At 38.1% G+C, this 12,766-nt stretch overlaps 1 protein-coding gene across 1 annotated transcript; it reads left to right on the top strand.

Moving 5' to 3' along the window:
* The first annotated feature begins 522 nt into the window (after positions 1-522).
* LOC148113962 (vomeronasal type-2 receptor 26-like) lies at positions 523-11,891 on the top strand. Its single transcript, XM_087893559.1, has 6 exons — positions 523-563; positions 5,736-5,847; positions 5,964-6,824; positions 7,884-8,111; positions 8,766-8,892; positions 10,987-11,891. Exons 1-6 carry the CDS (start codon positions 523-525, stop codon positions 11,889-11,891), a joined length of 2,274 nt encoding a protein of 757 aa, XP_087749685.1.
* The last annotated feature ends 875 nt before the right edge of the window (positions 11,892-12,766 follow it).

Below are 12,766 nucleotides of genomic sequence, written 5' to 3'. Positions count from 1 at the left end.
TCTGGAACTAAAATGCTATATAAAGTTTGTAGTTCAGTGACTTGTTCGAAACTCAGTCTTTCTTTTAAGCAAAATAATTAGCCTAAATCCATGATGGCAAAGCTATGGCACACGTGCTGGAAGTGGCACATAGAGCCATCTTTCCAGGCACGCGGAGCCATCGCCCATTGCTCTTCCAGGTTCCGGCGCACCAACCAGCTGGTTTTCATGTGCACCTGCATGCCCAAAACTGGAAGAGCAGCCGCCCATTGCACATGCACACTCCAGGAAGATGATCTTCCTGTTTCAGGAATGCGCATGCGCATCGGCCACTTGGTCTCCTGGTTTCTGGCATGCATGTGCATGCAAAGACCAGCAATGGCAATGGCAATGGCCAGCCGGCACACTGTATCTGGTGTTCCTCCTGTGCAGCTCCACTGCCCCAGAAGAGCAGCAGCCGCGGCAACTGCAGGGGGAAAGGCAAGAGTGACTGGCCAGCTTGAGTGCTCAGGGAAGTAGGGCTGCACTTTTGGCCTGCAAGGCATGGCGAGGAGGAGGAGGAGGAGGCGCTGCCACCGCATAAGGTAAGAGCAGCTGGCAGGGTTGAGAGCCAGGCCAACCAGGGCAAGCCAGCTTGCAGTCCCCAAGAGGGATGGGCTGCACGGGCTGGGCTGTGCCTGATCATTGGCATTCGTGTGGCGAGTGGCAGATTGTGGCTCTCCTGGTGCTGCTGGCACAAAAGCACACAGCCCCCACTTGGATGTTGCCAGGCTGTACTTTTGGCTCAGCCAGGAAGAGGTACCGCCACCACCACATAATTACCTTATGCACCAAGGCCAAGAGGACAAAGTTGGGAGCAGCAGTCCTCGGGGGCGCAACATCTTTACCGCCACCACTGCTGCCGCGAAACTTGCGGGCGTCTTCCCAGTTGCCTCTTGCTGCCAGATGAGAGGCAGGCAACAGCCAAAGCCATGTGTGTGAGCGATTGGGGACCTCCTCTCCTCTCACAAGGATACTGGAGGGGGTTAGGAGTACATACTTCCCCACTCCTGGGGTGGGGGAATCAACGAGCCAAATATTTTTCCAAAGGAAAAGATGGGAAGGCTGGAGGCAGGGCAGGAAACTGATCCAAACTCTCTCCCTTCTCCCTTCTTTCTCCCAACCCTGCCAGCCACTCTTAGTTTACCCCTAGTGAGGCAGGATAAACACTTGGAGCTGGATCGGTTCACACAACCCAGTTTCAGCCAATGGCTCAGAGCAGCTGCTTCACTTGAGGAGGAGGGGAAAGGATCAAGGGAAGAAAGCTGGAGCTCTGGCAGTCTGTTACTCTGTTAAACATTTTTCCAAACTGGAAAGCAACTGAAGGGCAGGCTTTGATTATCTTTTAAAAAAAAAAAATTTTGTTTTTTTTTTTATAGAAACTTTATTGAGGTTTTTTACAAACAAAACAGAAATTAAAAAAAATAGAAAAAAAGAGGAACAAAACGTTCAGACAAAGACATAAAACATATATATATATATATATATATATATATATATATATATATATATATATATATATATATATAATAACGTCCTCTTTAAATAAGCAAACTTTATCCCTCCTTCGAGACCCCCCCCTCCATACTCTTCGCTTGAGGAGGAGAGGAAAGGATCAAGGGAAGAAAGCCGGAGCACTGGCAGCCTCTGGAAAAACATTTAACAGAGTAACAGACTGCCACACTAAAACAAACTCCAAAAACACACAACAATAACAGTAACATCTCATGCACCTAGACTCCTGACTGCTATGCTCTGAAACACATGTAGATTGTCCATTCTTTATTAAAGACTGGCCGGATTGGGACTAGGGATGGAATTCTACAGTGTGAGCACCATGACCAAAATTAGCTGTAGCTGAAGGAAATAATTTCTGCAGGACTTCCCTAGGGGGAACTAAACGCCAATTTAATAATTGCCTTCTTGTTTGTGTACCTAAATTACTATTTTTAATTCTTCTTTTTCTCAGTCTCATTGAATCCCAGTGTACATTAGAAAGATTAATTTAAAAAAAGATTAATGTAGGATGCTACTTATCTCTCATTCTCTTAAAATATCAATACCATTCAGAGCTAGAGGGAAACATGTCAGGCTTAAGATGAGTAAGAATCACCAAGTTTGATCCTACCATTCGTGTTATACAATGTTGATCCCCAAAATGCTAATAGTCATGATGTAAGAACAAACAGAGCATCCTTGAAATCTGTCCTTGTAATAGGGATGGCAACTCTACTGGTCTGGCTGCTAGTGCTGCTCTCTCATGTGGGGTGCAAAATTCATAGATGCGGCATCTTTCATCCATATCCTCCATATCACAAATACCATCAATCAGGAGACTTTATGGTAGGAGGCATTTCTTCTGAAATTGCTCCAGTCTCAGATGAAGTCACCTTTGAAGTACACCCCCCTCCAATATTACCTGAACATCTTGTGTAAGGAATGGAATTTCTACTCTTGCTTTATATTTTCATAGATTTCTGATTGCTGAAATAAGCCATCATAGATGATTGCCTGGGGTCAATATAAGTGGATGCTAAGAAAAGCATTCTTTTCTCAATCAGAGAACATTATCTCTGGACTTATGGAGAATGGGGAAGCCCATCTATGTGATGATATTCTGTGTTTAGGGCACACTTCCCAAATCAGAGCATTGCTACCTGAATGGACTTCCAAGTTTGCAATTCTCTGCTATTGTTGTACTGCTTAGGGAGTACTCCTTGGTGACATATACACAGTTGAGTATCACACAGCTTGAGGAGGACTGATTTAAAGCTCTTTTACCTTTTTGTTGTTTTTGCTCTGTGTTTAAAATTCTTTTCACAATTATCCTTCCAAAATGTCTGACAATGAACATTACTGAAGAACTGTAAATATGTTCTTATTAATTCATATTCAGAAGGGAGATCACTTATGGTGCCAGATATATGGGACAAGTTGGTGGAACTAGCTTGCTGAATCCCTCTTATGTATAACTATTGATGAGAATATAAAAACGGTAGCATATCTTTCTGACTCTCATTGTAGTGGCATTCCTAAGAATTACCAACACGTCTTGGCTTTGGCATTTGCAGTAAAGGAAATCAATGAAAATCCACAAATCCTACCCAATCTCACCTTGGGCTTCCGTATTTATGATAGCTATAACAATGCTAGAAGGACTTATCAGGCCACCATGCTAATTCTATCAGCAACTGAGAGACTGGTCCCCAACTACCTATGTAATCTCCAAAGTAATCTCATAGCTCTTTTTGGAGGACTGGATGCCCAAATCTCCCTTCCTGTGGCAACTATCTTGGATATCTATAAGATTCCACAGGTAAGACATTTTTTCAATGTAAATCCCATTCTTCTTCCAGTTTCACAAGGCAATTTCATATTGCAATGTTAAGTATATTCAGGGAGAATGGATGAAAAATTATTCCCCTGAAATAATCCATTTAGTTTGCAATAGTCAGAAATAATCCATTTAGTTTGCAATAGTCAGAAATAATCCATTTAGCTTGCAAAATCTTGCAGCAATTCTTTAAAAAGTAAGCACTTATATTCAAGAGTCTTAATGTTTTAACCTATCTATTAAAAAGCTAGTTGGAAGAATAGACAATCCTTGGAATAAAATTTAGTTATTTTGATTTTAGAATGTTTATTCCAAATATATAGGTAGTAGGGTATGCTATTAAGTAATAGGCATTTGGTTTAATAGAAAATTCATTACAAGGGAAGAGACAAGTGTCAGAAGATGAACTGCATTATTGTTTGAGCACAGAGATGCAAGAGGAATGAAAAGAAGTTAACTGAACCAGTAAACCTATGCTACAAGTCAACAAAGAGAGATGAGGAAAGAAAGGATATGGGCTGGAAAAACAAACAATCACACAAGAAAACACTAATCAGATTTTAGAAAAAAACAGGAGACCTGCTCAGAAGTACTGAAGGAAAGCTGCAGTAATTCAGAGAAACTGAAACACTAAAAGGCACACTAATTTTCCAAGTCAGCTTTGAATCTCTGTGAGCATTAAAAAGGTTTCATTTGACACAGTGAATTCTAGAATATAATGCAAGAAGCTAGTTGTTTCCCATACTAGTGCAGTTTCTAGAGCTTATCTAGAAATAAAGGTCATAGAAAACTTAGTACAACCTGATAAAAAGATAAAGGTTCCCCTCGCACATAGGTACTAGTAGTACCCCCCCCCCGACTCTAGGGGGTGGTGCTCATCTCCGTTTTAAAGCCAAAGAGTCAGCACTGTCCGAAGACGTCTCCATAGTCATGTGGCCGCCATGACTAAACACCAAAGGCGCATGGAACACTGCTACCTTCCCACCAAAGGTGATCCCTATTTTTCTACTTGCATTTTTTATGTGCTTTCGAACTGCTAGGTTGGCAGAAGCTGGGACAAGTAACGGGAGCTCACCCTGTTACACGGCACTAGGGATTCAAACCGCTGAATTGCCGACCTTTTGATTGACAAGCTCAGCCACTGAGTCACTGCGTCAACCTGATATAAGAGTTCAAAAAGCCATCTCTGGGAATTAGAAAAATCATATCTACACTTTGTTCTTATGAAACAAAAGATATTGCAAGAAAACCTCATTAATCACTGCAAATCTAAATGGTTCATAAAATCTCTGAACTAAATTTTGTTTCACCTTCAACAGAAGCATAAATTGAATAATTTCAAAATTTATACAATATAAAATTCCAAATGTTCATCTATGCATCTAGACACAACTACTGCTGTAGGTATACCTGTATGTGAAGACAAATATGCTTTGTCTTTATGCTATTATTATTATTATTATTATTATTATTATTATTATTATTATTATTATTATTTAGTTTGTCAAACATATATGAGATAACAGGAATAAGTATAAACATGGATATGAATACAGGAAATGGTTACAAATAAAAGTGGGACAGTAGGACGGTAGGCATGCTGGTGTGCTTATGCATGCCCCTTACAGACCTTTTAGGAAAGGGGTAAGATCAACAGTAGACAGTTTAAGGTTAAAGTTAAAGTTATAGGCATTAGAAGATGTAACAACAGAGTCGGGTAGTGCACTCCAGGCATTGACCACTCTGTTGCTGAAGTCGTACTTTCTGCAATCAATTTTGGAGTAGTTTACTTTGAGTTTGTATCTATTGTGTATTATTGTGGTTGAAGCTGAAGTAGTCATTGACAGATAGGACATTGTAGCAGATAATTTTGTGTAGTACACTTAGGTCAGAGCGTAGACAGTGTAGTACTAGGTTGTCCAAGCCCAAAATTTCAAGCCTGGTGGCATAAGGTATTTTGTTGTGAGCAGAGGAGTGGACTACTCTCCTTGTGAAATACCTCTGGACTCACTCAATTGTATTAATGTCCAATATACAGTGTGGATTCCAGGCAGACAAGCTGTATTTGAGAATTAGTCTAGCAAAGGTTTTGTATGCCCTAGTTTGCAGTACAATATTACCAGAGAATAAGCTTCACAAGATTAACAACTCTTCCTGTCTTTTTGGCAATGCTGTTACAGTGGGCTCTGGTACTTAGATCATTTGAGATGAGTACTCCAAGATCCTTGACAGAGTGAGGGTAATCTACATAAAAAGGGTTGTCTACATAAAAAAGGTTTTGTCTGGAAAAGCACCAATTACCCATCCCCTATGAATCTACTGCTTGATTTTAGATGAGGTCAGGCTCCACAATATTCTATTAGAAATTTCTCCTTGTCTGTAGCAACACTGAAATACAATTCAACAAACTTCCAACACCTTTCATGATGTTATGCCTTCTAGAACTACAAAATCCAGGAATAGAAATTCAGGGAATTCTCATGTCAGAAACACAGGTAAGGCTGTCTTAAAGGTTAGAATAAAATGATTAATTAGTATATATTGATCACCATGAAGACTTGAAAGTGTTATCTAGATGCTGCTCTTATCTTCTTTTCCTGTTCCTCTCTAGCTCATTTGTGGCTCTGCTCCAATAATGAATGATAAAACCCAAGGCCTTCCCTTTTATCAGATGGTTCCTCCAGAAGAACTTCAGCATAATGGGATTGTCTCTCTGCTGTTGCATTTTAACTGGACGTGGATTGGAATCCTTATTATGGATAATGAACAGGGAGAAAAATTTATAGAAACAATTATTCCTCTTTTTTCCAAACATAGGGTTTGTGTTCCTTTCATTCAACGATTTCACAAATTAACTGATTTCAATAGGCTTGATGGCATGCTTCAACAGGGGGCAAAAATCTATGAACATGTCATGGGTGGTAAGGTTAATGCACTGGTGTTCAATGGAGAATCCTTCGCTATGGGCTATTTGTTATGGCTACAATATATTCCAAAAATTGAAGAGGTGAGAAGTAAACCAAAAGGTATTGTGTGCATAATGACAGCACAGATGGAATTCAATTTAATCCCTTTTCAACGTGCTTGGGATATCAAAATAATTGATGGTGCCCTTTCCTTCACAGTGCATTCCACTGCTCTACCAGAGTTCAAATCATTTGCTAAGAAACAAAATCCCTTAAGTGCAAAAGAAGATGGATTTATCAGACAGTTCTGGCAAGAAGCCTTTGACTGTGTATTTCCAGATACAATTCTGAGTTATGAGCATGAGAATATTTGCAATGGAAAAGAAAATTTGGAGAGCCTTCCTGGGACCTTTTTTGAAATGGAGATGACTGGCCATAGCTACAGTGTCTACAACGCTATTTATGCCATAGCTCATGCTTTACATTCTCTGTTTTCTTCTAGAAATGCTGACAGGTCAGTGATGGATAGAATAGGAAGGAAAATTCATAACCAAGATATCTGGCAGGTAATAAATCAAATTCTTCATTCTTCTTGTTTCCATTCCCTGAATATATCATAATGTAGATTCTATATTTTGTGTATGTACATGCATTGTATATCGTTTAATGAAAAGAAGGACTAGAGCTAAGATGATAGCAGTATTCCAATATCTGCCACAAAGAAGAGGGGGTCAGGATTTCCTGCCTGATCAGAGGGTTGGACTAGAAGACCTCCAAGGCTCTTTCCAACTCTGTTATTCTGGTATATTCTATTTATATTTATTTTTTCCTCCCTCCTGAATCCCCTGTGGAAATATATCTGCCTCTCTATGATTGTACGATTATCTGACTCCAAAAGTCGGAAAATGTCCAATCATTTTTTATAGGAACTAGGATTAAAACTATCAAGGAAAAGTGCACAGTATTCTAGGCATCTCTTTTGAACCAACAGTAGTTTGGTTTCTTCTACTAATCCTTTAACTCATGTCCCACCTCCTATTTAATTTCATCTGGATGACTTAATGACCCATTGGGTCATTCTTTTTTCCACATATAATATAGCCTTGTGCCATCTCCTCTCCCTTCACAACTCTCAAGAAATCTCCAGTGAAGATTTCTCATCCTCCCCCTCCTCAGCTGACCCATGGAACTGCTTTCCATTTTGCTAGGGGAATAGACAGCTATGGGAGCCACAAATCATGACGAAAACTACATTTCCATTCCCCAATTGAGCATATCCCCAGAGGCCCCTTCCCCTAGAGAGAAACAAGACTCACCCAGCAACAACTGGTGGCCGATAGTCAGCTGTATCTCACCAATATTTCCACAGGAGTCATGGATCTCAGCATTCTGTACATTAGCCTATCTGAGTTACCTTGGTTCAATAATTGTTGTGGTGCACTTTCAATTTTTGCCCAATTGAAGGTTACAAACAAACGAATACAGGGTTTTAGTAATATATAGATATAAGAAAAAGAAAATTGCCTAGAAGACAACTCAAATGTACATTTTTCTGTTTTGAAAATTACCAGCATTGAGACTGGCAATTTAGTCTTTCCAATCTCTTGCATTTTAAAATTTTTTAGCTCCACTACTTTCTGAGAAGTGTTGCTTTTAACAATAGCGCTGGGGAACAGATTTTCTTTGACCAGAATGGGAGTCTGGCAATTGGATATGATGTTATCAACCTGGTTGCTTTCCCAAACAAATCTTTTCTTCATGTGAAAGTTGGAAGTGTGGATCACTCAGCTGCCCCAGATAAAATATTAACCATCAATGATGAGATGATTACATGGCACAGCTGGTTTAATCAGGTAGAGTTTAATTACTATTCCTGAATCTGAACTAGTACTGGTTTCTCTAATCTGATATCTTTGTTTTATATTGGACATTATTAAATTTTTTAGTAATGTCCAATATAAAGTTAGTTATTTCCCCATAAGCAATTTTAGAAGTCTCCATTAGGCCCAACTAAATATGGCATAAAAATGACCCTTTAAGAATATTTGAGTAGAAATAGTGAGCCATCATGTCCTCTTGATGCAATCTACCTCAGTTCCAGGCCACCATGGACTTGCGCTGCATTCATTCTTAGTTAATCTGATTTTTAAGCAATGCTTTCAGGTTTTTTCCAATGCCAATAGGGGGTCATAATTAATAGATAAAGCTACTCATTGAAAGTGCTATTAGGTTCAAGATGTTTAATTTAAAAACAATGAAAGTTTTATATTGTTATGACTGTACTTGAAAAATGATTTCCCAGTTATTATTTCTATTACTAAATTCAAAAGATGCCTACAACAAAATTGTCATCATTTCATACTTATCTGTTCATTGGCTCAAAAAGCTTCATTATACCTACTCCAGAATATAATTCTCTTCAGGCTACAAAATTTGGAAATAAGCAAACATTGCTGTCTGGACAAAAAGATAATGATTTCTTCTCCATCTTCTTCCTTAATTCCTAGGTCCAACCTATTTCTGTCTGCAGTGAGAGTTGTTATCCTGGTTTCAGCAAGCAGGTGAAGGAAGGGGAGCTGTTTTGCTGCTATGATTGCATCCCATGCCCAGAAGGGAGAGTTTCCACTGAGAAAGGTAAGAAAGTATTCCTATGCTTCCAACTTAATAACCTTTACTACATCTTGAGTAATTCAAAGTAGGAGGCTCTGATATTCAGAGATATTCACCTTTCAAAGCTGGTAATTGATACCTCTGGACAGTGCAGTATTCAAGCATAGATTGTTAATTAAAAAATAAACAGTTTCTTGATTATTTTTCAAAACAAAACAAAACATGTTTTCTATTGAATTTAACCATCTGGGAAATTATGAAAAAACTGCAAAACTGTATGTATTTTTAATATTGTTTCATTCAGCAGTAATGGTACCTTCACGTCAAAAGAAGATTAATATCCTGGCCACTTGTACTTTCCTTAGCTGTCATAGAAGAGCAATTAATAGACAAAATTCTAGTAAACTAGTAAAGAGAACTCCACTATATTAAGCTAAGAGCTGAATTGGGTTCTTAGATGAAACTCAGTTGCTGAAGGTTCTGTAACCTAACTTCAGGAAATTTTGATAAATATTATGGATGGAATGAAATGTTTATTTGCTCAGAACCACCTTTTACTGAATAAATCCACCCAAATAATATTATATTTTAAAAATAAATTCAAGATGGAACACATTTTGTGTAGTTAAAAGTAGTTCACACCAACATTCACCATCACTTTCTATAATTTTTTTCTATCATAGCAACATGATGGATTTACTGCTAGGATTAGGAGTGTGAAACATAATGTTGTGGTAGTTCACATTTCTCCATAGCCACTTCTAATCAGTGTTGATTGGTAGAGAAGTTCTGTCTGATATCTTTGACTTTTGGGTTTATACAGAGTTCAATATTCTCATCCCCTCTGTTTAATACCCCATGAAACTGCTGAGATGGATCATTCATCAACATGGGATAAGATGTCATTATTATGTTGATAAAATTAGTTGTATATCTCAATCCTGGGCTGACCATGTCATATTTGTGAGATCTTGACCCAGTTGAAGTTGAGTTGGGTAAGATCTGGCTAAAATTCAACCATTGCAAGACAGAGTCACTACATTTCTGGCTCTTTCAGTACCATGGATTTCCCCCACCCCAATAATTAGTGTTCAATCTAGGGATCCTCCTAGACTCATAGCTTTTCCTGCTATCTTGTCCTTAAGGTTTTGGAACATCTTAGAATAAAATAGAATTCTTTAGAATAGTATTCTTTATTGGCCAAGTATGATTGGACACACACAGAATTTGTCTTTGGTGCATATGCTCTCAGTGTATATAAAAAGACAAGATACACTCGTCAAGAATCACAGGGGACAACACCCAGTGACAGTCATATGGTACAATAAGCAATCAAATCATACTGGGAAACAATCAATATCAATATAAATTGCAAGGATACAAGCAACAAAAGTTACAAAGTTAACCAAGATGCTGTGACTTTAATTCAATCAAATACAGTCATTGAATTATGAACACAACTGGGAATTTTCATTGCTAAGCAAGATGGTTGTTAAATGAGTTGGACTGGTATTTTATGATCTTTTTTGTGAAGATTATTAAGCAAATCATTGTAATTCTTAAATGATTCACATGGTTGTTAAATGAATCCTACTTTCGCTTTGCTTGTTGGAAGCCAGCTCACAAATGGGAAAGTCACAAATGATGCTAATGTAACCCCAGGATGCTACAACTGTTGCAAATACATGCCGGTTGCTATGCACCTAAATTTTTATCACATGATTGTTGTAACTTTGTTGTAACTTTGAAAGATTACTAAATGAATGGTTTTAAGTCAAGGACTCTACCTGTAGGCTGTATTTACTTTGTACTGTGTACTAATACACTCAGAGGTTAAATAGAACAGATTTTTATTATAATGCTTTTACTATATCTATTATTTATCTTTTCCATCTCTCATATATACATATCGATTTTAATGATAAAATTAAAAATTAAACAAAATTTAATAAATATCAAACATTATTAAATGCAGAAAACAAAATTTGGGTCGTTGGTCTCTGGAGAGCTATCAGACACTTTAAAAAATTCTAATTGTTTTATATATTACGATGATGTCATTCTGGACAATTATAAAGAATATTAATGAAAATTCAATCAAATTTCTTCTTTTTTCAGACAGAAATGAATGTTCTAGATGCAAAGAGAAATACTATCCAAACAAGAAGCACAATTTTTGTATTCACAAAACTATCAGTTTCTTGACTTATGAAGAACCATTAGGGATCAGTTTAGCCTGTCTTGCTCTTTCTTTTTCTTTGTCCACTGTTCTTGTGCTTGGAGCATTTATGTGGTACCATAACACTCCCATCGTCATAGCCAACAACCGGGACCTAACCTATACTCTCCTCATTGCTCTGCTGCTTTGTTTCCTTTCGGCATTGCTCTTCATTGGCCAGCCAAGAAAATTAAGTTGTGTACTTAGACAAAAAATGTTTGGAATGGTTTTTTCAATCGCTGTTTCTTCTGTTTTGGCAAAAACCATCACTGTGGTTCTGGCTTTTATGGCCACCAAACCAGGATCCAGAATAAGAAAATGGGTAGGGAAAAAATTAACTAATTCCGTTGTTATTTCCTGTTCCCTGATTCAAGCAGCCATTTGTACTCTCTGGCTGGTATTAGCTCCCCCTTTCCCAGATGTTGATATGACCTCAGTGACTGAAGAAATTATCCTGCAATGTAATGAAGGCTCTGTGACCATGTTTTATTGTGTCCTTGGCTATCTGGGTTTCCTGGCTCTTATCAGCTTCATCACAGCTTTTCTTGCCAGGAAATTACCTGACAGTTTCAATGAAGCCAAATTCATCACCTTCAGCATGTTGGTCTTTTGTAGTGTTTGGTTGACCTTTGTCCCAGCATACCTGAGTTCCAAAGGGAAATACATGGTGGCTGTGGAGATCTTTTCTATCTTAGCTTCAGGTGCTGGGCTTCTGGGTTGTATCTTTTTCCCCAAATGTTACATCATCGTCTTTCGGCCAGATTTGAACAATAAGGATCAACTAATGAAAAAAAAGAGTAATTAATAATCACTCTCTTTCATCATCAGACAAACATTTTTAATTTACATTTTTGCATTTCTAAATAGTATAGAATATTCATGAAAATATCTCTCTCAGATCCTGATTTATATATCTTTTCTCCATTTTCCAAATAATCTAAGATTTAATTAAGGGAAAAGGTTGCATCCCACTTATTGTGATGCTAAACAATAATGACGGAGGTGTGGTGGGTTAACAATTAACAGCTCTTTATTCATTAACAGTAAAGTCTAACCATGATTCGCTCCTTACTTCTAACACTAGTGAGCGAGCGGTTTCCTCAGCGCTGACAGCTCTTTTATAGCAGAGCTGTCAGAGTCTCAGCCAATAAGCATGTTCCGATATCCCGCCAGTTAGTTGCCATGCCAGCGGACCAATCAGCTGTGCGTCCTTGCTACATGGCCATCGGCTTGCCATAACACCACTTCTTTGAATTGGTTCTTGAGATATTATCCTGTTTTTGAAGTATCTTTTCTGAAGCACATTCCTTTTCGGTTCCTTTTTTATTTACTTGATATCAACAATTGTATTACTTCAGCATAATTTCCATGTAAATTATAAAAGTGTGAATTGGTGTGCCCTTTCCTCTCCCTTTCCCTTTTGCTTTAAAGGGATATATCCAAAACATATTACAGAGAAATCTTTGAAGGTATCTAAGATTTGGATTTAAATTCTAACATCTTTTTCACTAATTATGTAACTATCAGCTATGAAATATAGTAGCATGCTGGAATATAATAAATATGGACAATCTCATAGTGTTTGCCCTTGACTGAGTGATAACTTGACAGCTGGACAATTGTTCAGTGGTGTCTTCCTTCCATATGCAGTGGTCAGGAGGACCTGGCACCTTCTCTCAG

The sequence above is a fragment of the Pantherophis guttatus genome, chromosome 4 (assembly GCF_059756535.1).
Source record: "Pantherophis guttatus breed Tessera chromosome 4, ASM5975653v1, whole genome shotgun sequence".
NCBI lineage: Eukaryota > Metazoa > Chordata > Lepidosauria > Squamata > Colubridae > Pantherophis > Pantherophis guttatus.
This window is presented reverse-complemented; position numbering and strand designations above follow the sequence as displayed.

Excerpts from the sequence above, each read along its gene's own strand:
- LOC148113962 (XM_087893559.1), top strand. The coding sequence starts at position 523 with ATGGCGAGGAGGAGGAGGAGGAGGCGCTGCCACCGCATAAG. Across the intron at positions 564-5,735 it reads AGGCGCTGCCACCGCATAAG|CAACACTGAAATACAATTCA; the intron begins GTAAGAGCAGCT and ends CCTTGTCTGTAG. Across the intron at positions 8,112-8,765 it reads GGCACAGCTGGTTTAATCAG|GTCCAACCTATTTCTGTCTG; the intron begins GTAGAGTTTAAT and ends CTTAATTCCTAG.